Here is a 22,369-nt window from a genome sequence, read left to right on the forward strand (position 1 = left end):
CCGGGATGCTTTTCTACCTTGTTATTACCCTTTTCACGTACAATCAGCGAATGGAAAGTCAAATTGGCTTGAATTGGGTGACAACGTATGTCTTAGATGGTCAATTAGGTTCAAATACAAATCTTCATCCGGATGAAACAGACAATACCAAAGTCTTACATAACCAACTCACCAGGCCAAATAATCCGCCTAGGAGATCCACCGACTCCAGGAAACCATGAACACCAACATTTTACATAATTTTAAAAATCCAACATTTACAACTTTAAAAGCTCATAGAAAAAAATGCAAAACCTGACAAATAACCGCCTTGGAGCAAGGAGCATCCATGAACATAAACATATATGAGTACATAAAAAAGACAAGTAAGTAACTCTTATAATCTATTTCCAGTTTAAATTAATACGATTTGTATAGCTGGAAATTCCAAAGCACGACATGTCAGCTTGGTACGTTTAGACCAATAGTCACGAAACAGTGAGGTGAGATGATCTAAATCTTACTCCCTCCGTTTCTAAATATAAGACCTTTTAGAGATTGCATTATGAACTACATTCGGATGTACATAGACATATTTTAAAGTATAGATTCACTCATTTTACTCCGTATATAGTCTCCTTATGGAATCTTTAAAAGGTCTTATATTTTAAAACGGAGGGAGTACACTAAATAATTCTGCAGCAGAATGTTAACAAATAACTCTGCGGTTCTATGCTCATTCACAAATGTAGTTCAACAGAAGCACCTCCTACCATTATTCTGTCAAGGAAACAAACTGAACATTCACCAATATTCCAGGATTTCAGAGTTATTCTATTGCTTGGAGATGTAACCCTAAACCCTGTACTTAAATATCATCAGCCAAGTACGTATGTAACACTGGTATCATTTTTTTTTTAATATTTAAACACAACCACTCTACAGTGATCAAAGAAAAAACAAAACTGAACCGACTCTTGTTATTACTCCCTTCGTCTCAAAATAAAAGTCTTAACTTTTACACTATTTTTAATATAAATTTGTATTAAACTTAAAACACTTATTTTAAAACAAAGAAAGCAGAACATATCAGAATAAAACTGCAACCGACCTGGTCACTGATTGCAGAAAATAGCTGATCAAATAATACACATGACTTGTAACATGTTCCTTTTTTCAAGTTTTATTATCACTGAATTATCCACCTCACCCTTTAAACACGAAAGCTGCTCTGAGCAACGTGACTACAGTAGTTTATTAAATCAAATGTGGTGCTTGGAGTCTCCCGTAGATTAAGACCAAGAGAAGCAATCGGTTACCGAAGGCGCACACACAGATGAACACGACATGAAACAGAGAATAGCACCAGCCCATGTAAAGTTCCCGGCCCAACTCCATTCTCTCTCTCACTGTCAAAAAAGCCCAAACCCGTCCAAAACCTTCCCCAAAGAAAACCTCGATGCTCCGTCGCATCGCCGTGCTACGGCCGCCCCCGCCGCCGCCGCGCGCAGTGGCGGCGGTGCTCGCCGGCGGGTCCGACGCGGGCTACTCCTCCAAGTCCACCTCCCTCCCCCAGAAGCAGCAGCGCGTCCGCGACCACGCCTTCGACGGCATCATGGAGGTGCAGAAGCGCGTCCGCCGCTTCCTCGCGCTCCACGCGCTGCTCCTCTACGCCGCCTCCCCCACCGCGCCCTCGGGCGCCTTCTCCGGCGGGGGCAGCGGCGCGGTGTCCGTGGCCTTCTCCCGCCTCGGCGCCCTCTCGCGCCGCCAGCTCCGCCTCGCGCCCCTCGACGCCGGCAACTTCATGCTGCGCCACCCGCACGCCTTCCACCTCTTCCTTCACCCCGTCCACCGCATCCTCCACGTGCGCCTCACCCCGCGCGCTTCCGCCGCGCTGCGCCTCGAGGCCGACGCCATCGCCTCCTTGCGCCCCGGCGCCGTCCTCCGCCTCCGCAAACTGCTCCTCCTCGCGCCCCCGCACCACCGCCTCCGGCTGGAGCACATCCGCCTCCTCCGCCGCGACTTCGGCCTCCCCGATGACTTCGCTGACTCCGTCATCCTGTCTAATCCCGCCCTGTTCCGCCTCACGCCTGACGACTTCGTCGAGTTTGTGCCCTCCCCTGACGACCCACCCGACCTCACCGTCGCCGCCGTCGAGCGCTCCAGAGAGCGCCACTACCGTGAGCACCGTGCTCCCGGCGCCGGCGAGGAGGACGCGCGCTTCGCGTTCCCCACCCGCTTTCCGCCGGGCTTTAAGATTGGCAAGTATTTCCGCATTGCAGTTTGGAAGTGGCAGCGCCTCCCCTACGCATCCCCGTATGCGGACGTCTCTGGCCACGACCTGCGGTCACTGGAGGCACAACGCCGCATGGAGAAGCGTGCTGTCGCTGCTGTCCATGAGCTGCTCTGTCTCACTGTCGAGAAGCGTACCACGCTAGAGCGTCTCGCGCTCTTCCGCGACGCCCTTGGTGTGCCAAAGAAGATTAAAGAGTTCTTGCTTAAGTATCAGGGGATATTTTACATATCAACAAGAGGAAACCAGGGGAAGCTGCACACTGTGTTCCTCCGGGAGGCATACTATAAAGGGGAGCTTGTAGGTTCCAATGAGATACATGACGCAAGGCGGAAGCTGGAGGAGCTGCTCTTGATGGGCCGAGAGAAAGCGAATGTGGATCGTATGTTCACCAGCATGGGTCGTGGATGGGATGAGCTTGGTGGTGGTCGTCGTGGAGGAGCAGAATTGAGGGAGAAGTTTCTTGGGGATGCAGGTGGCAGAAAGAGGAAAGTTGGTGCTGACGATGATGACGATGGTGCCGATAGTGGGGAGGACTCAGGAGTTGAATCACTCTACATCGAATGAGGAACAGAACCATACGACAACACTGAATGTCATATAGTGAAGTCTGACTTCTGAATCTGGCATGGGAACCATATTGGAAGATTAATTTGTCATGCTAGCATCTCCACCATGGTGTAGTGATCTTGATTGATAAGAATGTTATATTCTGATGTGAAAATTCGAGTGAGAGGTCTCGTCCTAAACTCGCGGAAACTATGGATTGGGGAAGTTATCACCCTCAATGCTGCCATGCATCTACACTAGAATGGTTGATGGAATCTTCATTTGCTCAGCATTATGCGAAGGAACAAAGACACGAGCAGGAGAACTCCTTTCTGCTCCCAAGCTAATTTGATCAGTGTCGTGACTTGTGAGTACTCTAACACAAGGAGTGGATCTATTTCATTCATTTTACCCATGGAAAACTGTTTGTGTTACAGATGGAATATCACCGCATCAACATTCTGTCATTCAGTTTTATGTTTTGCGACATATTGTAACCAAACAATTGATACTGTAATCGGTAAGATGACCTGCAAATAAAATTGCTGTCATTTGCATCCCTTTTTTGTATGGCAGCCAAAGATTATTTTAAATTAATAAATGAAGAAAAGGCATTATATTTTTGTAGTGTTCAATTTCTTGTTATTTTGTTTTCTTTTCTCTGATTTTTAATCGATCATTTCATTACTTAGTTCTTTCTTTTGTCAGTTCCTCTTGTGGTGTTAGCTTTTTTTACTACTGATATGTACATGATTTACAACATTTTAGGAGTTGTATTTGACTTGGAAATTGAGTGCAATTTCTGTATTCCTGTGCTTTGTGGTCTGAACTATGATAAGTGTTCTTAATAACCTTCTTGACCTACTGTTATAGGGTTCCTTTTTTTTTACAGTTCCAGTGTTTGTAAGCTACAGAATCCACAGCGTGTAATTTTGATTTAGAGTCGGTGTGATTTCCGATCTTTAGATCTTATGTCTCATATCTTTTTTGTTACTGTAAATTTATCTTCTCTTATTTTTACAGTTCAAAATTTATATAGTTTTTGTACATCTGCATTGTCATTTCTAATGATTATCTAGTGTAATTATAGCTTGGTTATCTTGTAATACTTCAATTCTCAGTTCATTTACCATGTGGCATCTGTTATGAGCTACAGTTTGTAGGTTTTCTTGTAGTACAGTGATCATGTACTTCATTTACAGTTTTCAGTTTATTGTTGCTTTGCTACAATTGTCCATTGTAACTTTTGTGTGTCGTAATTTTTAGTCTATCTGAATTGATTTGCATATAGGTGACTACTGGGAATAAGTCTGATAGTTTAGTTCGCAAGCTCTTGTGTTTTGTATTTTGGTAATTGAATTCCACTTGTCTTCCCTCTCATATTAAGAGATGTATGGCTTCAGAGTACTTAACTGTGTGAGTATCTTCAAATTATACTATAAATATTGTTCCCCTTTTTTCTGTAATTTTTACTGGAGTCGCATGTTTTACTGTTCCAGTTCCAACCATGTCTTAGTTTCATGTACTGAGGTCTTATATTTCTGTTGCATTTATCAGTATTAATTATGCTTCTTCTATGTCATTCCTTTTTGGAAGTTCTAATGTATATGATTTACAGTTTTTTACTAGTTCTATTTTTTCCTTGTAATCTTAGCGTAATCTGTTTCCTAATGTACATTTGTCTCTGTTTTCTTTTGGAGAAGCGTTCCCTGTCTTCTCATCTTGCTTATTAACCAGGGTATTGTTTGTTACTATAGCCCTTTGCACGAGTTACAGGAACTGGTAGGCACATATACATGGCCAGATATGGTAATACAGTACTCATTTTTTCTCTGAAGTTCAGTGCAATTCTGATCTAGGTGTTCTTCTAGTGTCTAGTGTCTACTAGCTGTTAGAAGTGCTTCTAATATCTACCAGCTGGAATCTACTTTAAAAAAAATTGTAATAGAAATTAAAGAGTTGGACTGATGTACTTGACAGAAGCATCAGGGAGATTGGTGATTTGGGTAGGGGGCCTGACCTGTGATTCTTCCATAGCATAAACAAATTAGCTTGTGGCTGTTTCAGTAATAAGTTCACTGTTGTTTCTTTGCAGACCTGAGAGTCCAGGCTAAATATCTCGACGTCCAAGCATTTTTAGCATTCAGTACTGTATACAATAACAGAAGCATCTACTTGACGATGGTGAGTCGATCCTTCCACGTCATTTTGTGTTCTCAAGTATTGCTGCATGTTGTGGATGAGGACCTTCCCTATATCTACTGATATTTCCATCATGCTCTGTTCCAGGTCTGATATTTCCATCATGCTCTGTTCCAGGTCTGATATTTCCATCATGCTCTGTTCCAGGTTTGTCCCACCAATCTTGTTTCAGGAGGGGATCTTGCAGCAATTTGTCTAGCTCTTCTCCCTCGTCCATTTCTCTTTCCTGTTTCCCTGGTGATTTTAGCTTCATTAGCATCCCTGTCCCTTTGTCTCCTAGTATCAGTTACTATAATATGCTTCTTCACAGCCAGTTGCAGAATGGCATGTGACTTTGATGGCTCTTTATTGGCCCCTGTTGACCCTATGCTCCTTGCTGCATTTCCCCTCTCAGTATATTCCCTGATAATCTGGACATCAGAAACCTCAAATTCCTGCAAACCGACTATGCAAACTTGTTTCTTGCCACCACCCCACATCAGTAAGTGTCTACAAAAGAAAAATGGTGAGAAATTTCAGTTTAATTAAATCCTTTAAAAGTTTGTCTTGATCACAAAATCCAAGTCCAGGCTAGAGGTCCACAGAGCAGCAGTAAATCTCATATGCTAAATGTTCCAAACTTCAAACAGAAATGTGGCTCTGAGGTTCAATTTTTAAACCAAAAGGTCCTGCCATTATTTCAGAAGTTGCAAATAAATATAGAACACAACAAACGCAACTTCAGAAAAATACTACCCAACGTTTTGACTAAGCATCCCTAAATATGGATTTGTTCAATGGAATGCTTAATGTTAGTATGTGCATGCATTCATCACCAAACCCAGGAAAGAAAAGGGTAATAGGCAAGTGCACAACAAGCAACCTTCTGTCTGATAGAAGATCATAGAGTTTCCCACCGTACATCTCAAAGTAGCTGAGCCACAGCTTAAAATTTTGATTGCGATAGACAGGTTGATGCAAAAGACGAATCATGTCTTGAGCAGCTCCCAGAGGCAAAGGTTGCATTGTGTATGTCTTGACACTACCTGCTCATGAACCGGAATGATTAAGAACATCGCAATGGGAGTTAGTACAGAATCTAGACGGCTACATTCGGGATATGAATAAGCGTTTAGTTTCCTTTCAGGTAATCACATCAGAGTTACAATACAGAAGTCAACTAAAGGGAAAATAGTAGACGGCAAACTATTTCAGAAGTTTGGGATCCCCAGTTCTCAACACTACAATTAGTTGCACAAGAATTGAGCACCAGGCCCGCCCCTGGGCATGTGCAGTTGATGCGCTGGCACAGGGCCCCCAAATCCCAGGGGCCCCGGCCCAGGTATATATACTGTTTTTTTAGCAAAATATATATATGGTGGAAACACAGAAATTAACCAGCCCATGATTCAGAGAAATTGCTGCTTCTGCCCATTGGGCCTTTGACTCGTGATTGGCCCTGTTGAGCACTTCTGCGTGAGCCTACTGAAAATTCACAAATGATTATAAAAACAGTCCTGGCTGACCTTACTGTTATTTCAACGTTTGGAAGAGAAACAATACTTAACACACTATTGAAATCACAGAAACCATGACCCTTTGTGCTTGAAGAAATGCAATATCCATGTATAGCTTTCGGCAAAAACAGTGTTGCCCGACCTGTTTGTCCATAAGCAAAACATGTTGCTTTTGTTCTCTGGACTATTATACTGGTATAATGGGTTCCACTGTCTCGTGAAACACCTGTCCAGAAAATCCAAAAGGTAAATCAATTTACTGAAATGTAGTGTACACCACATTGACTGACGGAGAAAAAGAATAGTATTGTATAGAAAAATGATGGTACAACTATGTAAACTGGTAACTGGTAGTCCCAAATTTAGCACCAGCTCATTGCCATCCCGAAGTTGGATCGATGATGAAGATGCATAACTACGGAGTAACACAGTAGTCAACCACGCTCTCAACAGATTTGCTCAAAAAAATTAAGCAGAGCTGCAGGCCTGCAGCTGCCAAACAGCTGGGCATGCAAGTACTAGTGTGGTGGGACAAGGCACACAAATACTGGTGATGGGCAGGAACAGAATGTTGTACAGTCAAGACGCATTGGTTGGTGAGCAAGTGATTTGAGCAGAGTTGGAGAACAATACTTGGGAATCGAGCTGACACAATGAAGAGCAACTGAGCATACGGAGGTATGCGCATATAGGGTTATAAGCTTATGTCAGCAGCCATGTTGCTACTTCAACAATCGAATGTGGGGATTGAGCGGTCTCTAATATTAGGGCTGCTTTGGCCATATCTTACATTCTCTCAGCAAAAAAAAAATCCAATGTCTTAGTTATAAATGACGGGGTAATTCGTACAAGCAGGCTGACAGGCTCGCAGCACTTTCCTCATTTACCCAAGTTCAGGGGTGTACTGGGACTGGAGCAGCCTCGGCAGCTGCCCCACATGAATTTTCAAACGCCATCTGTTTTTCTTTAACTACCGTCAAACCATCATGTATTCAAGAAAACATTTTTGTGATTCATTAGACTCGCCAACTTGTCACCAATTTCTAGTTCTGTCCCAAATTCAAAATGGTAGAAGCAAAAACTGAATTTGCTGGAGCAATTATACAATATGCAGCTTTTAATGCCATAGAAAGGTAATTCTTTTTGAATAGTTATATTACGAAATGTCACTACTTTGCAGAAACACAGCAGATAAACAGGAACTAATAGGATTTCAGTTAATTGTGATATTTTATTACAACCGTCTTCTGAATTACCATTTTTAAGCACCCTGAGTCTGGAACGTGGGCTCAATTCCATTTTCTGAATAATTTGCCACTTTGAAGTAATAAAGTACACCCAACATGCGAGTCACTCACAGCAAATATAATGAGGTGTTTAAGCCACTATTACAATAGAACTTGCGACATAACCGAAACAAACTTAACTTTACCTGCCCATTGAAAAGAACAAACAGGTTATGTAATCACAAATGCATGCTATGCTGTAGTGGGTATGAAGAGTAGGTTATCAGTTGGCAGTTTCAGATTCAAATAAAAGGATGAAATAGGACCGTCAGCAAATGAGTAGGATATGTAAATTTACATGAGCATGCTAATCCCTCTTTTTTCATTACCTGTGGTTAGATGAGATCTGTTAGCTATCCTTCTTTTCTGTTAGCCTGCATCATGAGTTTACTTTTGGTGTTCACTTTTACTGTAGCCTTTGTTCTGTTACTGTATATGGGCTTCGCATATTTTTTGGAACTGATGATCCATGCAGTTGTTATAAGGGCGACACTTGATTTTCCTGTCCTGGTTTTCTAAACGGATCGAAAACCAGGTTAATGTAAAACCCGTTTTTTCTGAGGCGCGTTTAAGCTAACGCTGAGAATATACATACATTCAGGCAACAAACACACATTCGGGCTAACATACATACACATGTCAGCTTCTAATTGACTGAAAAATCGACTCAAAGCCATTTGAATTTTAGTCGAACGTCAAATACTCTTTGGATCTAGTGTTGTACAGGATTTATCCCAATAACCATATTTATTCTATTAAGGGGACTCTAGACCATCTTTGGATACTTTCAGGTGTGTACTTGACTTGCCTGTGTGTCAGGGATTGGGTTGTTAATTTAGGCCTGCAAGGTTTATCTGACTAAAATTCTTTAATTATCTGGCAGTCATCTGTTTGTTCCAATTCCAGAGGGATAGCTGACTCTAGACTAGGACCTACAACCCATTGAACCTTGGAATTTTAGTAGTTCAGCATCATACCTGACCTATTGCATAAGCAGCTCTAACTCTAGTATTAGATTCACCGAGAGGAAGAATACTGCTTTAGGTGATTAGTTGGTCATTAGCTACTTATGCCAGATATTTTTTATTCTTTCTATCAAATCAGCCAATGCAGGGTACCGTTACTTACATATGCAATGATAATTTAACTGCAGTTTGTAGCTTTGGCCTTTGGGCTTGTCAAGAAGCAGAAACTGGCTACTGTAGGAGTGCTTCTGCTAAATTGCACGCTGCGACTGCAGAGCAACTACATCAGCTTAACCGATCTTTCAGAACATTGCTCAAGTTCTGAATATCTATAATCCTTGGTCTAACAATATTATTGATTTAATTTCCTGTTCAGAAAGAGTGCAAAATAGGAAATGTGCATGTGTATGGGGCATTACTGCTCTCTGGTCTCCATGTTGATGCAATGAACCAAGGTTGTACATGTTAAAAGAACAATGGACAACTATATACCATGATGGGTTTTTCTTTCAATCTAGAACAGAATGATGAAGGTTCTTGTAGCGCTCTTGTCGGCCCATGGCAGCTGGGCTGATATGTCTTCTGTTGTCACTGTCCTGCCTGTGCACCAGGCTATACACTGAACAAGTGAAACATGCTAAACTGACCCTGTGTGAAGGCTCTGAAGTGCAACTTGTTGGTGCATGATGTCATCCACTATTTTTAGATTATATGTCAACTATTTACTGCCGCCGCGCAGATGTTTCAATTCTGAAAGTGATGGTGTACGATATTTGGATTTATTTATTTTTGTGTTGTTGACAGGGTCTGTTTTCAAAGTTTTTGTACTGCTTTTTTAAAGCATGGAACATGTCCCAATTCGATGCAGTTTGATCCAAGTTCTGAACTGACTTCCTGTCAGCTTGCCACTCGAGATTGTCAGCCCTTCCAAATAGTAAGTGTTCGATCCTCTAGTAGTAATAATAATATTGTCTTGTATATATCACCAGAGAATGCTTGTCAGTTTTCATTTGGCTTTCTTGTGCGATGGTATTTACTATGCTTGCATTTGCTATGTGCTTGTTAACCTAGGTACTTGAATAAGCTGGGGTTCTGTTAGGTTTATTTGACTAATATTGTTTTAACTATCTCCCGGTCATGCTGTTTGTTCCAAGTCTGAAGGGATAGCTGACCCAAGAATAGGACATGCAACCCATGCAACCAGGAATTGCAGTAGTTTAGCATCTTACCTGACCTGTGGCTACATAATCCTGAGCAAATCTAACCTTAGTATGAGATTCACTGAGAGGAAGAATATTGCTTTTTCGTGATTAATTGGTCATATGTCAGATGGCCTTTTTTCTTTCCATATAATCAACCACCCTCTACCATTAGTTACATATGCAATGATAATTCAACTGTAGTTTGTAGCTCCAGGTTTGTCAAAGGGCAAAAATTGGCTGATGTAGGAGTGTTTTTGTTGAGTTGCAGTATCTGACTGGTGAGCGATCATGCCAGCCTAATCACCTTAACTGATCTTTCAGGACATTGCCTCAAGTTCTGACATCTACAGTCATTAGACTAACGAAAATGAGTGTTTCATTTTCCTGTTTAGAAAGCGTGCACATGTGTATGGGGCATTACTGCTCTCAGGTTTCCTTGTCGACGCAGTGAAGCAAGATTGTAGTACATATTAAAAGAACAATCAACAGCCAGTGCAAAAGGCACTGTTGAAAATACATGTCTTGAGTCGTCACTGTGCATTTGCACTATACACTGAACAGGTGAACGTGCTGAGCTTAACTGACCCTGTCTAGTGTGAATATCAGATGAAGGCTCTGAAATGCAACTTACAAATTATTGCAGATCCACAGTTGGCACTCGATATCATCTACAGTTACAATGTCTGACATTGTCTGCAAAAGATGCTGCCGTCTTTTGGTTTCTCTTTACTGCCCTGCAGATGTTTTAACTTCCTAAATAAGGGTTGTTCAGTTTTGGATTGTTGTATTGTTGACCGGGTCTACTTTCAAAGTTTTGTACTGGCACCACTGTTTGAGCATGGAACAGTTCCCGACTTTATACGGTTTGATCTGAGTTATGAACTGACTTGCTGTCAGCTTGCCACTCGAGATTGTCAGCCCTTCCCTCCAAATAGTAAGTTGGAAACTTTGATACTCTGTATATAGTAGTGATAATAATATTGTCTTGCATGTATCACCAGGGAGTGCTTGTCAGCTTTCACTTGGCCTTCTCGTGTGGTGGAGCTTATTAATTCTGCTTGTGTTTGCCATCTACTTCTCTGTTTTTTCTTCTAAAAATCTGTTTGTTTGCTAGTGTTGTTAGATGCTTTGTAGTTAATGATCTATATCTCTATCATGTACCGATGGCAGGCAGCATGGGGTTCAAGTCCACCACATTGTGCATCAATCAAGCTCAATCCGCATTGATGATGTGAAAGTGCCGCAGAAGACTGAAATGTACAAGATGGGCGCTATCCAACTGACACACAGAGGTCACTCCCGGCCAGTCCAGATCCTTGACAATTAAGCATTTCTAACAACTTTGCTTTCAGTTCTGGACTCATTTGCCCTCTGTTTCCCCTTCAATCCGTTCTGTCTTTACTTGTTTGGGGGAAAGCAGTAAGGTTATCTTCACTTTTACGTGCCAAAGTCATATATATACCCTGGTATCTAATTGGTTTCTTCTAAAACATCATGCTTCCTGCACGGTCCACAGCAAAGAGGGGTGTCATATGCTGTAGGCTGCATATTTGGTGGATGTGGAGATAATCCCATTGAATGCTGACTGCATTAGTTTGATTTTCTTGGCCTACAGGTTGGTGGCATTGCAAAAGCTTTCGATTTCTGATTAATGAAGTTTGCTAATTTGCGGTTAAGGGTGTCGTGTTAGGCAGGCCTGTCTGGTACGGTCGAGATTAATTGCCGTTGCTGTCAAGCCTTCCCAATTAGGTGGGTTTGGTTGATCCAGGGCCGTGTTTGGCTCAGGCAAATCCATGATTGGAGGCTATTAATTGATATTAGGTGTGTAATCACTAAACCCCTGACTGTTACGGCTCATCTCACCTGGGATTGCTGGGTTGTCTGTTCAGTTATGAAATGAATGCAAATTCTTGTGACGCGCAGGCCTTGATTTGTGGGAAGGTGTAGGAGACTGACTCTAACGCTTGCTCCAAGGTCGATCAAGGTCTTGAAGAATTTGAGGTCGAATGCGCCACAGCTAAATTGCGTCATTGTGGTGCTCAGGAATGTTTGTTGATCCAGATCTCCTGCATATGATCATCGGTGTTACATTCATGACTGAAGTTGCTGGCGACAGACCATCGGGTCTGCTGCATCTTACACCAGTGACCAGACTATCTCACCGGTTTTTCTCCGAGAAGAACGGAGTTATAAAATGGACGGTAACCCCGGCTGGTCTCAGGTGTTGAACCTCTTGGCTCATAGCCGTCAAGATCAAGCTGTGAGGTGCTTCACCAGGCACGCGTATATTCCAAAGACCCCCTCAAAATGAAAACAGAGTATATTCCAAAGTCTTCCTCGGAAGCCTAGATGCTGTCTGCTTCATAGATCAACTGTCTCGTCCTTGTGGGCTTGTGGCCTAGGTGCTGTCTCAGCAATAGCCCCCGGGCTTGCGGTCCATTCACGAAAGCAGTAGGCGCAACAGCTTTACTGTAATTTCCAAAACCTCGGAAGCTTTTGCTGTAACTTCTAGCATGATTATGTGTAGAAAAAAGATCCAGGAAAAGGCAGACGAAGGCTGTCATTGAAGTTTCCATACGTTTTGTGATTCGGAGATAACTCATTTTTTTTGTAAACATGGCCATTACGTGCGGCTACATATCCAATTCGGAACTCCCAACTACTGCGCTGGTTTGGCAATACACACTCGAATACTTCTCATAGCCTGAACACCGAGTCATGTCGTGCATTCAGAAAGTGAGGTGGGCGTTTAGGTGAAGCCAAGGTGGTTCCATCTTGTTGTATATTCCAGTTTGATTCTTGTGTGCATTACGCCTGTTCGTGGTCTGAACATCGAGTCGTCTTGCTTCCTATATGTTGGTGGCCGCCTTGGGCGACCATCGCCGGCAGCAGACGTCGACGCCGGCGGAGGTGCGCAACGACATTGCTCTGTCCTTTTGTCCACTTGGATGTCTCGAAGCTATTCGTCGGATCCGTTTCAAGGGATATGAACGTCGTATGCGAATTTGGTTTCAGCCTGCCTGGTACGTGTGCGCTGCGGTCGCGGTCGCCCTCGCCTCGATATGAATGAAGGATGCATGGCTTTAGAACATCTATAGACCTCATACTTTTGCCACCCGTAAAAATCATTTACAGTTCAACAAATGGGATTTTGTAAGATGAAATCTTGTGCTGCAAAATAGATCTTGTATATAAAATTATATAATTAAAAAGAAAAAGCTTTCACGAAAGAAATTGCAACCACACTCATTCATAGTTCATCACATACTATATAATCATACATACTACATTCTATTCTGCACAACTACTAGAGGGGTAGAGCTAAGCTAACCCTACCGGAGCTCACCGGAGCTAATAACACCCTGCCGCACTACGTAAAATTGAGCTCACCAGAGCTCGTGCGGTAGTATATGCGGCGGCGCTCAATCGTCGTCGTCAGAGGAGGAGAACTCGACGTAGATGCGCTCCTGCGCAGTGGCTTCGCGGCGCCACTCCTTCACCTTGTCGCCGAAGGCGAGGGCGGACGCGACACCCTGCTCGTAGAGCATGGTGTGGATCTCGTCGTCCCTCCAGCGACGGTGCCGGTCCTCTTTCGCCTCCCACGCACTGCTCGCTAGCAACATGGGAAAAAGGGTGTTCGCCTCCGCCGTGGGGAGGAAGTCCTCCGATCCGACAATGCCCCCGACACGTCGCTCCGGCCCCGCCTCGGCCTCCGGCTCCATCTTCACCGATGGGAGCTCCTCTAGCTCCCACTTCATCGGGGAAGGAAGGAGCGCGAGCGCGAGCTCGACACCTCGGAGGAGCTAACGGAGAAGAGGCGGCCGCGCGCGCGGTCGTACTCCTCTGTCTCGCGATGGAGGAGCAACGACGATGGCGACAGGCCCAGTGCGTGTACCGCAGGGCGGCGCGCGGACGCTGGATCTGACGCGACGCGCCATCTCGGGGTTGTCGTTGCCACGGCCACCGGAGTTGGCCATCTTGGACAGTGGATTGGAGGCGCGCGCGGCGGATCTGAGGCGCTGACGGTGAGGGGTGGGGATTTTTCGCGGTGGCGGAGGGATAGGGTTTGGACCCGTATCCAGCAACCGAACCCGCATATATAGTGGTTGAAGGGTCTCGTTTACGGGCCACCGCAAAAAGTTACGGTCCGGACCTCGTTTACGGTGTCTATTCTGACAATATAAACGACCCAAACCCGTATAATCGTCGGAATTCTGCTAGAGATGCTCTTACAGGGGGAAATTACAGTAAAGTTGTTGATACAGCACCTAGGCCACCAATAACAGCACTGGAGGTCATGAAGAACGCAACAGCACAATAACTCGTCAACCAATTACACAATATCTGTTCCGTTGGCACCACCTAAGTAACACATGCTCCTTCTTTTTCAGATTGAAATCATGTTGCTGTTTCAAGGGTAAATTCTTAGATAGAGTGTTTCTTCAAGGGACTCTAAGAAAGAGTCAGCATGAATTAATTTCAGTTTTTTTTCTAATCCAATTCTAACCTTTTCTTCTTAGAACTGATAATAACATTGATCATGGGTAACAAAGCTATATATGTGGACCAACATGAAAAGGCCCCGGCCGCCTGGAAGTCAAGAACACTGTTAGCATAAATACCCCATGCAAGATCATATACGACCCCGGGACACAATATTTGCATGACGTATTTATTCTAACAAATGGTATCGGATCTTGCTGAATCTAATATTCATGTTTTTCTTATTGACTGTTTGTCTGATAATAGAAGAACATCACTATCGTTGTGTGAACTATCACCATGAGTAAATGCATTAGCACTTGCTTCATCTTTCAGTTATGGGCATTTCCTCTTTACAAGTTGTAACGGAGCAGTATTGTCGGTGGAGCCATAGAGAATGAAGCTGCAGGACTAGCAGTGGAGTCCCATGGGGACGACAGGTTTGACCCATCGGACAACTCTCAGCTATAAAGAAGAGAACTCCCAACTGAAATACATGAAAATTTGAGCTTGGACTTCTCTATGATGAAGAATGTCGGTCAAGATGAAGTTCATTATATTTGTGTAGAATATTTATACACAACGATTATAATTGATGTGGATAGATATGACTTGTGTTGGAGTTGAACAGGATGTCTCCTAAACTTCCTATATAATGAAGAAGCACCACACATTGTAAACCAGAATTGATTGCAACAGGTACACGGGAAACGGCGGCATGTGCGGGCAGCCGGTGCTGCGCTATCATTACCTGATGGATGTATCTCGTTAAGAAAAATCATGCCTCCCCTTGCAAAAAAGAAGAAATAGAAAAAGAAAAATATATGCCTCGATGTCATTCTACGATGTTGCATGGCGTATTTATCTCATTGAAAAAATAGCGTGTTATAACTATCAGTATACAATATTTTGTTAATGATATGTTATAACGCGTTATAGCACGTTAATAATATATTTTTAGGGGTGTTGTTATTTTTTGAGAATTCAAAAAAATTGATTTCAAAGAAATCTGTACAACTAAACAAGGATATGAGGCATATGTTTGTAAAATTTTAGAATGAAATACGTATGACCTTTATAAAAAAGACAAAGTCATGGTCTAAAAGGATGAATAGTAGTATTATCCTCGAAACAGGCATTCGCCCCCTTTATAGATAAAGGCACAAACCGCACAAAGTACACAACTGAACGATACATGATGCTGAGATGACCCTCTTACAAAGCAGATCCTAGGCTAGCCGGACCGCGAAGCAGAACAACAACGCTGCCGAAGGAGAATACAGGAAGAATGGAGCACAATCATGAAACACCCTAGGACCCCTAAGCTCCTAGACAACGCCTCCAAGAGGGAGAACGACGCAGAGCGTCGTCGCTGCCTAGCCCTCACCGGGCAAAGGTCTTCACCCGGAATCCTGACGCGGAGAGGAGATCCACAGCGACGTCTTCAAGAAGAGAACGGCTCCCGCAAGCGTCGCCGTTGCCGGCGCTAAAGCGCGGAGCTTTCGCTCGGCACCCCATCCAAAGTCACCGTGGCCCTAGGGCAGACGTGGCATGCCCATACCCCAGATCCAAGAAGGAAGCCACCACCGCCAACATGGCGCCCGCCGGAGAGCCAACCAACCGACCCATCCTCCGGAGCCGCCGCTCCGGCATCCAAGTCCAGGACCTCATCCACTGCCCACATCACAGAGTACCAGCCATGGTAGGAAGAGCGAAAGTCCACATCTTTCACTCCTAGCCCGGCATGAGCCACGGAGGTTGGTCCGGCGCCACCACGGTAGGGTCCTAGCCCTGTGTCCCCAGCCAATCCCGGTGGACTAGGGGAGACACACCTCCGTGATTCCCAACGGCCGTCGCCAAGTACCCTCGGACAACGCCATATCCGTGGCCCTTGACTCCGTGTTGCCCGACAGTACCATGAAGTCCCGACCACCACCAACGACCACCGTACCAACGGAGGGAGGGACCTCGCCAACTGCGGGTACATCCCAGATCGAGCCTAATCACACCTACCCGGAGTAGCAACTCCGACACGCCTCGGGCCCCGATCAAATCCTCCCGAGCACGCGCCCCCGGTCATAGCCATTCTAGACCGAGGAGAAGGAGGATCACATCCGCCACGCTGCGCCGTCGATGGGGGCACGGCCACAGCGCCGCCGCCCCCACGAACCCTCTCCACCTGCACCCCGGTCAAGCCGGTCACCGCGGCCATACCGCCGGACCCTCCCGACAGGCCACACCACCACGCCGCACCACCCGAAACCACCGGCGACGGCCGGCCCGCGCCACCACAGCCCGCGTCGCCCAGGAGACTGCGGACGGAGGAGCCCCCGATGCTCCGACAAGGTCCAGCGCCGCTGCCCCAAGCATGCCCCGCCACCCCGGGACCTCCAGCAGTGGCCAGCAACCCACCAGCCCCGAACCTCACCGGGACACCACGGCCGGCCGCCACCGCCGCCCAGGACCCACATCGGCCGCCGACCCCGCGCCGTCCACGGCTCCCAGCGCCACATCTGGCGCACGCAGCCGCAAGCACGCCCCTCCATCGAGCAGCCCGACGCGCCACGAAGCCACCTGCCGCGACCCACCAACCGCGGCGCCCTGGCCCTGTTGATCTCACACTCTGAATTAGCTTACGAGAGAGAGGTTTTGCGCAGCGAACTTGCATAGCTGCTTTCCTGTTTGTCTTTCCTTTTATTCCTCGGTGGTGAATCACTCGTGCCGCGGCTCTAGCGCTCTTACAGGATCGTGCCATCCCACGATCGAGTGCCAGGTCCACGGCAGCCTAGAATTGCTCCACAGATCGCACACGAACGCGTCTTGCGGAGGCTCTGAACTAACCCGACGAGAAAGAGGGAAACTAACCAGCGAAACTATCTTAACTAACCCGCGAGACTGTCGGACTGTCGAGACTGACGGAGCTGAACTGCAGCAACCATCGACAGCCCGCTCGTCTCTGACGAAACTGAAAAAACTAGCTTATTTGTGCAACAGATTCCCCCTAAGCTAGGTTGCCTGGTACTTGATGATTCCCACACGATCGCGCATCTCCTGAAACTGGGTTCGTCCGAGGGCTTTCGTGAGGATGTCGGCGAGTTGATCGCCGGTGCGTACGTACTGGACGTCGATGCTGCCGTCTTCGACACACTAACGAATGAAGTGGTAGCGCAGCTCGATGTGTTTGCTCGTGTCATGGAAGACAGGGTTTTTGCTTAGTGCAATCGCAGATTTGTTGTCGATGCAGAGCTTGGTGGCACTATCGTCGCGCCCGAACAGTTCTCCGATCAGCCGCCTGAGCCAGATACCCTGGCACGCCGCTCCTGCCGCGGCGACGTACTCTGCCTCGCAAGAGGAGAGCGCCACGATCTTCTGCTTTGCTGACTGCCATGACACCGGGCTCCCGCCAAGGAAGAAGATGGTCCCACTGGTGCTCTTGCGGTCGTCCACATCTCCCCCAAGATCAGAGTCGCTGTAGCCAACAAGCTCGGCGCCATGCGCCTGCTGGGAGTAGCAACAACCCAACCTCTATGTACCGGCGATGTACCTCAATACCTGCTTCACGGCGGCCCAGTGCTCGCTGGTCGGCGTCTCCATGAATCTGCTCACGTACCCGACGGCATAGGTGATGTCGGGGCGCGTGTGGGTGAGGTAGCGCAGGCTCCCGACAACGCTTCTATAGTACTTGGCGTCCACGGGCTCGCCGGCCCCCTCCCGCCGGAGCTTGAGACGCGGCTGCATCGGCGCAGCTACGTGATCGTAGTCGGTCATACCGGCCTTCTCCAGCAGCTTCCCGGCGACAAGGGTTGCGCGATGATGATGCGGCCTGGCTTCTGTTCTACTTCCATCCTAGATAGTAGCTCAGCTTCCCCAGGTCGCTCATCTTGAACAAGGACATCATTTCCCTCTTGAAGTCGGGGATCGCCGTCGTGGAAGCTCCGGTGACGATCAGATCATCCACATACACGCCTACAATGAGCCAGCCTCCATTGCCGGCGCGCATGTAGACTGCATGCTCTGAGGGGCACTTCTCGAAACCAAGTGCGTTGAGGCTGCTGTCTAGCTTTGCGTACCACGCCCTCGGCGCTTGGCGCAAGCCGTAGAGAGCTTTGTGCAGCCGTAGCACCTTGCTTGTTGCGCCTGCCTGTTCGAATCCCGGGGGCTGCACCACATACACCTCCTCCTCAAGCTCGCCGTTGAGGAAGGCACACTTGACGTCCAGGTGGTGTACCCCCCTGTTGGAAATATGCCCTAGAGGCAATAATAAATTAGTTATTATTATATTTCTTAGTTCATGATAATCGTTTATTATCCATGCTATAATTGTATTGATTGGAAACACAATACTTGTGTGGATACATAGACAAAACACTGTCCCTAGTAAGCCTCTAGTTGACTAGCTCGTTGATCAAAGATGGTCAAGGTTTCCTGGCCATAGGCAAGTGTTGTTACTTGATAACGGGATCACATCATTAGGAGAATCATGTGATGGACTAGACCCAAAACTAATAGACGTAGCATGTTGATCGTGTCATTTTGTTGCTACTGTTTTCTGCGTGTCAAGTATTTGTTCCTATGACCATGAGATCATATAACTCACTGACACCGGAGAATGCTTTGTGTGTATCAAACGTCGCAACGTAACTGGGTGACTATAAAGATGCTCTACAGGTATCTCCGAAGGTGTTCGTTGAGTTAGTATGGATCGAGACTGGGATTTGTCACTCCGTGTGACGGAGAGGTATCTCGGGGCCCACTCGGTAATACAACATCACACACAAGCCTTGCAAGCAATGTGACTTAGTGTAAGTTGCGGGATCTTGTATTACGGAACGAGTAAAGAGACTTGCCGGTAAACGAGATTGAAATAGGTATGCGGATACCGACGATCGAATCTCGGGCAAGTAACATACCGAAGGACAAAGGGAATGACATACAGGATTATATGAATCCTTGACACTGAGGTTCAACCGATAAAGATCTTCAGAATATGTAGGATCCAATATGGGCATCCAGGTCCCGCTATTGGATATTGACCGAGGAGTCCCTTGGGACATGTCTACATAGTTCTCGAACCCGCCGGGTCTGCACACTTAAGGTTCGACGATGTTTTATGCGTATTTGAGTTATATGGTTGGTTACCGAATGTTGTTCGGAGTCCCGGATGGGATCACGGACGTCAAGAGGGTTTCCAGAATGGTCCAGAGACGAAGATTGATATATAGGATGACCTCATTTGGTCACCGGAAAGTTTTCGGGCATTACCGGAAAAGTTTCGGGCTCATTGGTAGTGTACCGGGAGTGCCGGAAGGGGTGACGGGGACCATCGAGAGGGGTGTCATGCCCCAAGGGGTCTCATGGGCTATGGGAAGAGATAAACCAGCCCCTAGTGGGCTGGAATAAGTTCCCACTAAGGCCCATAAGGTTTGAGAAGGGAAAAACACAAGGTGGAAAGAGTTTCCAAGTGGGAAGGTGGAATCCTACTCCAAGTAGGATTGGAGTAGGACTCCTCCACCTCAAATTTCGGCCAAACCTTGAGGGTTTGAGGCTGCCTCCTCCCCTCCCTCCCTCCTATATATACTGAGGTATTAGGGCTGATTTGAGACAACTTTTGCCACGGCAGCCCGACCACATACCTCCACGGTTTTTCCTCTAGATCGCGTTTCTGCGGAGCTCGGGCGGAGCCCTGCTGAGATTAGATCACCACCAACCTCCGGAGCGCCATCACGCTGCCAGAGAACTCATCTACCTCTCCATCTCTCTTGCTGGATCAAGAAGGCCGAGATCATCGTCGAGTTGTACGTGTGCTGAACGAGGAGGTGCCGTCCGTTCGGCACTAGATCGGAGCGGATAGTGGGACGGATCGCGGGGCGGTTCGTGGGACGGTTCGCGGGGCGGTTCGTGGGACGGTTCGCGGGGCGGATCGAGGGACGTGAGGACGTTCCACTACATCAACCGCGTTCACTAACGCTTCTGCTGTGCGATCTACAAGGGTACGTAGATCGGAAATCCCCTCTCGTAGATGGACATCACCATTATAGGTCTTCGTGCGCGTAGGAAATTTTTTGTTTCCCATGCGACGTTCCCCAACACTCCCATCCCTCCTGGGCTGCCGCCGCCAGCAGCAAGCGCACGGAGTCGAGGCGAGCTACTGGAGCGAATACTTTTTCGAAGTCGATGCCGGCGCGCTGCACAAAGCCCTTGTCGACGAGGCGGGCTTTGTGCTTGATCACCTCCCCGACGGCGTTCCTCTTCTCCTTGAAGACCCACTTCAGGCCGATGGGTCGGTGTCCTGCCCGGAGGTCGCAGAGGGACGAGGTTTCGTTGGCTTCGATGCAGGCCATTTCTTCCAGCATCGCCGCTCGCCACGCCGCATGGGGTTCAGCTTCAGCAAACGTCGCCGGTTCTCCTTCGGGTAGAAGGAGAAGTTGTTCTGCCCTGGTAGGTTTGCTCGCACCATCGGCGAGCACCTCGTCCAGGCGACGGAAGCGGTGGACGCATCAAATGGTGGCGGCGTGGCGAACTGTACATCCTACGTGGGTGAACTGTCGGGGGGAGTAGATCCTGTTCCTGACGAGCTCCCTGCTTCAGTGACAGGGGCCACATGTGTCGGTGTAGGTGTGGCCGGTTCACCTCCAGCGGCGGCAGGTGCGTGTGCCCCTGGTGCTGGGGAAGTTGCCGGCGTGGCCGCATCCTCTCGGGAGCCACCGTAGGATGTGAAGTCGACGACGAAGCTGCCGCCCGTTGTCGCGGCCTCGTTACTCCAGGCCCAGCTTGCGTCCTCGTCGAACACGATGTCGCGGGACACATGTACCCGGCGCGTGGTCGGATCATACACCCTGTACGCCCAGGTTCGTACCCGATGAGTACCATCGGGGTGCTGCGATCATCGAGGTTCTTGAGCCCTGGGCGTGCGCTCTTGACGTGTGCCACGCACCCGAAGACGCGCAGGTGGCTCTCCTCAGGTTTCTTGCCATGCCAAGATTCGTAGGGTGTTGCGCCGTCCACGCTCCGCGTGAATGCTCGGTTTAGGAGATAGACGGCTGTGGTGACCGCCTCCCCCCCAGAAGTAGTCCGACAGGCCCTTTGCCTTCATCATGCTCCTTGCCATGCCCACCACTATTTGGTTGCGCCTTTCGACCACGCCGTTCTGTTGTGGCGAGTATGGCGCCGTGAGATGACGCTGGACTCTGGTGGACGCGAAGTGTTCTGCCAGTGCCGCGGACGTGAACTCCCCGCCGCGGTCCATGCGCAGCGTGCCCAACTTGCCCCGTGCGTCTATTTCAGCATGCGCTTGGAACTTCTTGATCGCCGATGCCGCTTCGTCTTTGGTTGTGAAGAGGGTCAACCACATATAGCGGCTGTGATCGTCCACCAGCAGGAGGAAGTAGCGCCGGCCTCCAGGAGTCGCCGGTGTGATGGCCCCGCAGAGATCTGCGTGCACCAGATGGAGCGGTGATTCCGCCCTGTACTTTGTTGTTTGAGGGAACGGTGCGCGGCGTTGTTTGTCGGCTAGGCACGCCTGACACAGCTCGTCGGTGTGCTCTATGCCGGGAAGCCCTCGCAATAGTCCTCCGCGCGCCATCCTCTGCAGCGCGTCAACGTGCAGGTGTCCAAAGCGGTCATGCCAGCGCCATGACGCGTTGTCCGCCCGTGCCGCGAGGCAGACGGGGCGCACGGGTTGGATGCAGAGCTTGTACAGGCGGTTTTGCGATCGCCTGACGCTGATGATGAGGGCGCCGCTTCGATCGTGGACGGTGAGGACGCCACGGTGGACCTTGATGTCGCGGCCGTTCTCGTCCAGCTGGCCGAGACTCACCACACTGCTCCTGAGCTTGGGGATGTAGTAGACATCCATTAGTGCGCGCTGAACTCCCCCGTCGATGGTGAACGCAACGGTGCCGCGCCCTTGAATCTG

The 22,369-nt window shown here is 47.7% G+C and overlaps 1 protein-coding gene and 1 long non-coding RNA gene across 4 annotated transcripts; both read left to right on the top strand.

The window, feature by feature from the left end:
- The first annotated feature begins 1,392 nt into the window (after positions 1 to 1,392).
- On the top strand, positions 1,393 to 3,438 carry LOC123400017 (protein ROOT PRIMORDIUM DEFECTIVE 1). The gene has a single exon (XM_045094410.1). The coding sequence runs from the start codon at positions 1,439 to 1,441 to the stop codon at positions 2,837 to 2,839; it is 1,401 nt and encodes a 466-aa protein (XP_044950345.1). The 5' UTR covers positions 1,393 to 1,438; the 3' UTR covers positions 2,840 to 3,438.
- A 1,550-nt stretch (positions 3,439 to 4,988) lies between these two features.
- Positions 4,989 to 12,545, top strand: LOC123400018. 3 transcript variants are annotated; one of them, XR_006610470.1, is made up of 6 exons: positions 4,989 to 5,005; positions 5,141 to 5,170; positions 9,575 to 9,704; positions 11,143 to 11,396; positions 11,489 to 11,793; positions 11,896 to 12,545. It is a non-coding gene; the product is annotated as an uncharacterized LOC123400018 (long non-coding RNA). The 3 variants fall into 3 exon arrangements; XR_006610469.1 differs by lacking the exons at positions 4,989 to 5,005; positions 5,141 to 5,170 and having other exon boundaries at positions 9,257 to 9,704; positions 11,143 to 11,793; XR_006610471.1 differs by lacking the exons at positions 4,989 to 5,005; positions 5,141 to 5,170; positions 9,575 to 9,704 and adding an exon at positions 10,171 to 10,906 and having other exon boundaries at positions 11,143 to 11,793.
- Positions 12,546 to 22,369: the final 9,824 nt, after the last annotated feature.

The sequence above is a fragment of the Hordeum vulgare genome, chromosome 5H (assembly GCF_904849725.1).
Source record: "Hordeum vulgare subsp. vulgare chromosome 5H, MorexV3_pseudomolecules_assembly, whole genome shotgun sequence".
NCBI lineage: Eukaryota > Viridiplantae > Streptophyta > Magnoliopsida > Poales > Poaceae > Hordeum > Hordeum vulgare.

Coding starts and splice junctions, on each gene's coding strand:
- LOC123400017 (XM_045094410.1), top strand. CDS start 1,439: ATGCTCCGTCGCATCGCCGTGCTACGGCCGCCCCCGCCGCCGCCGCGC.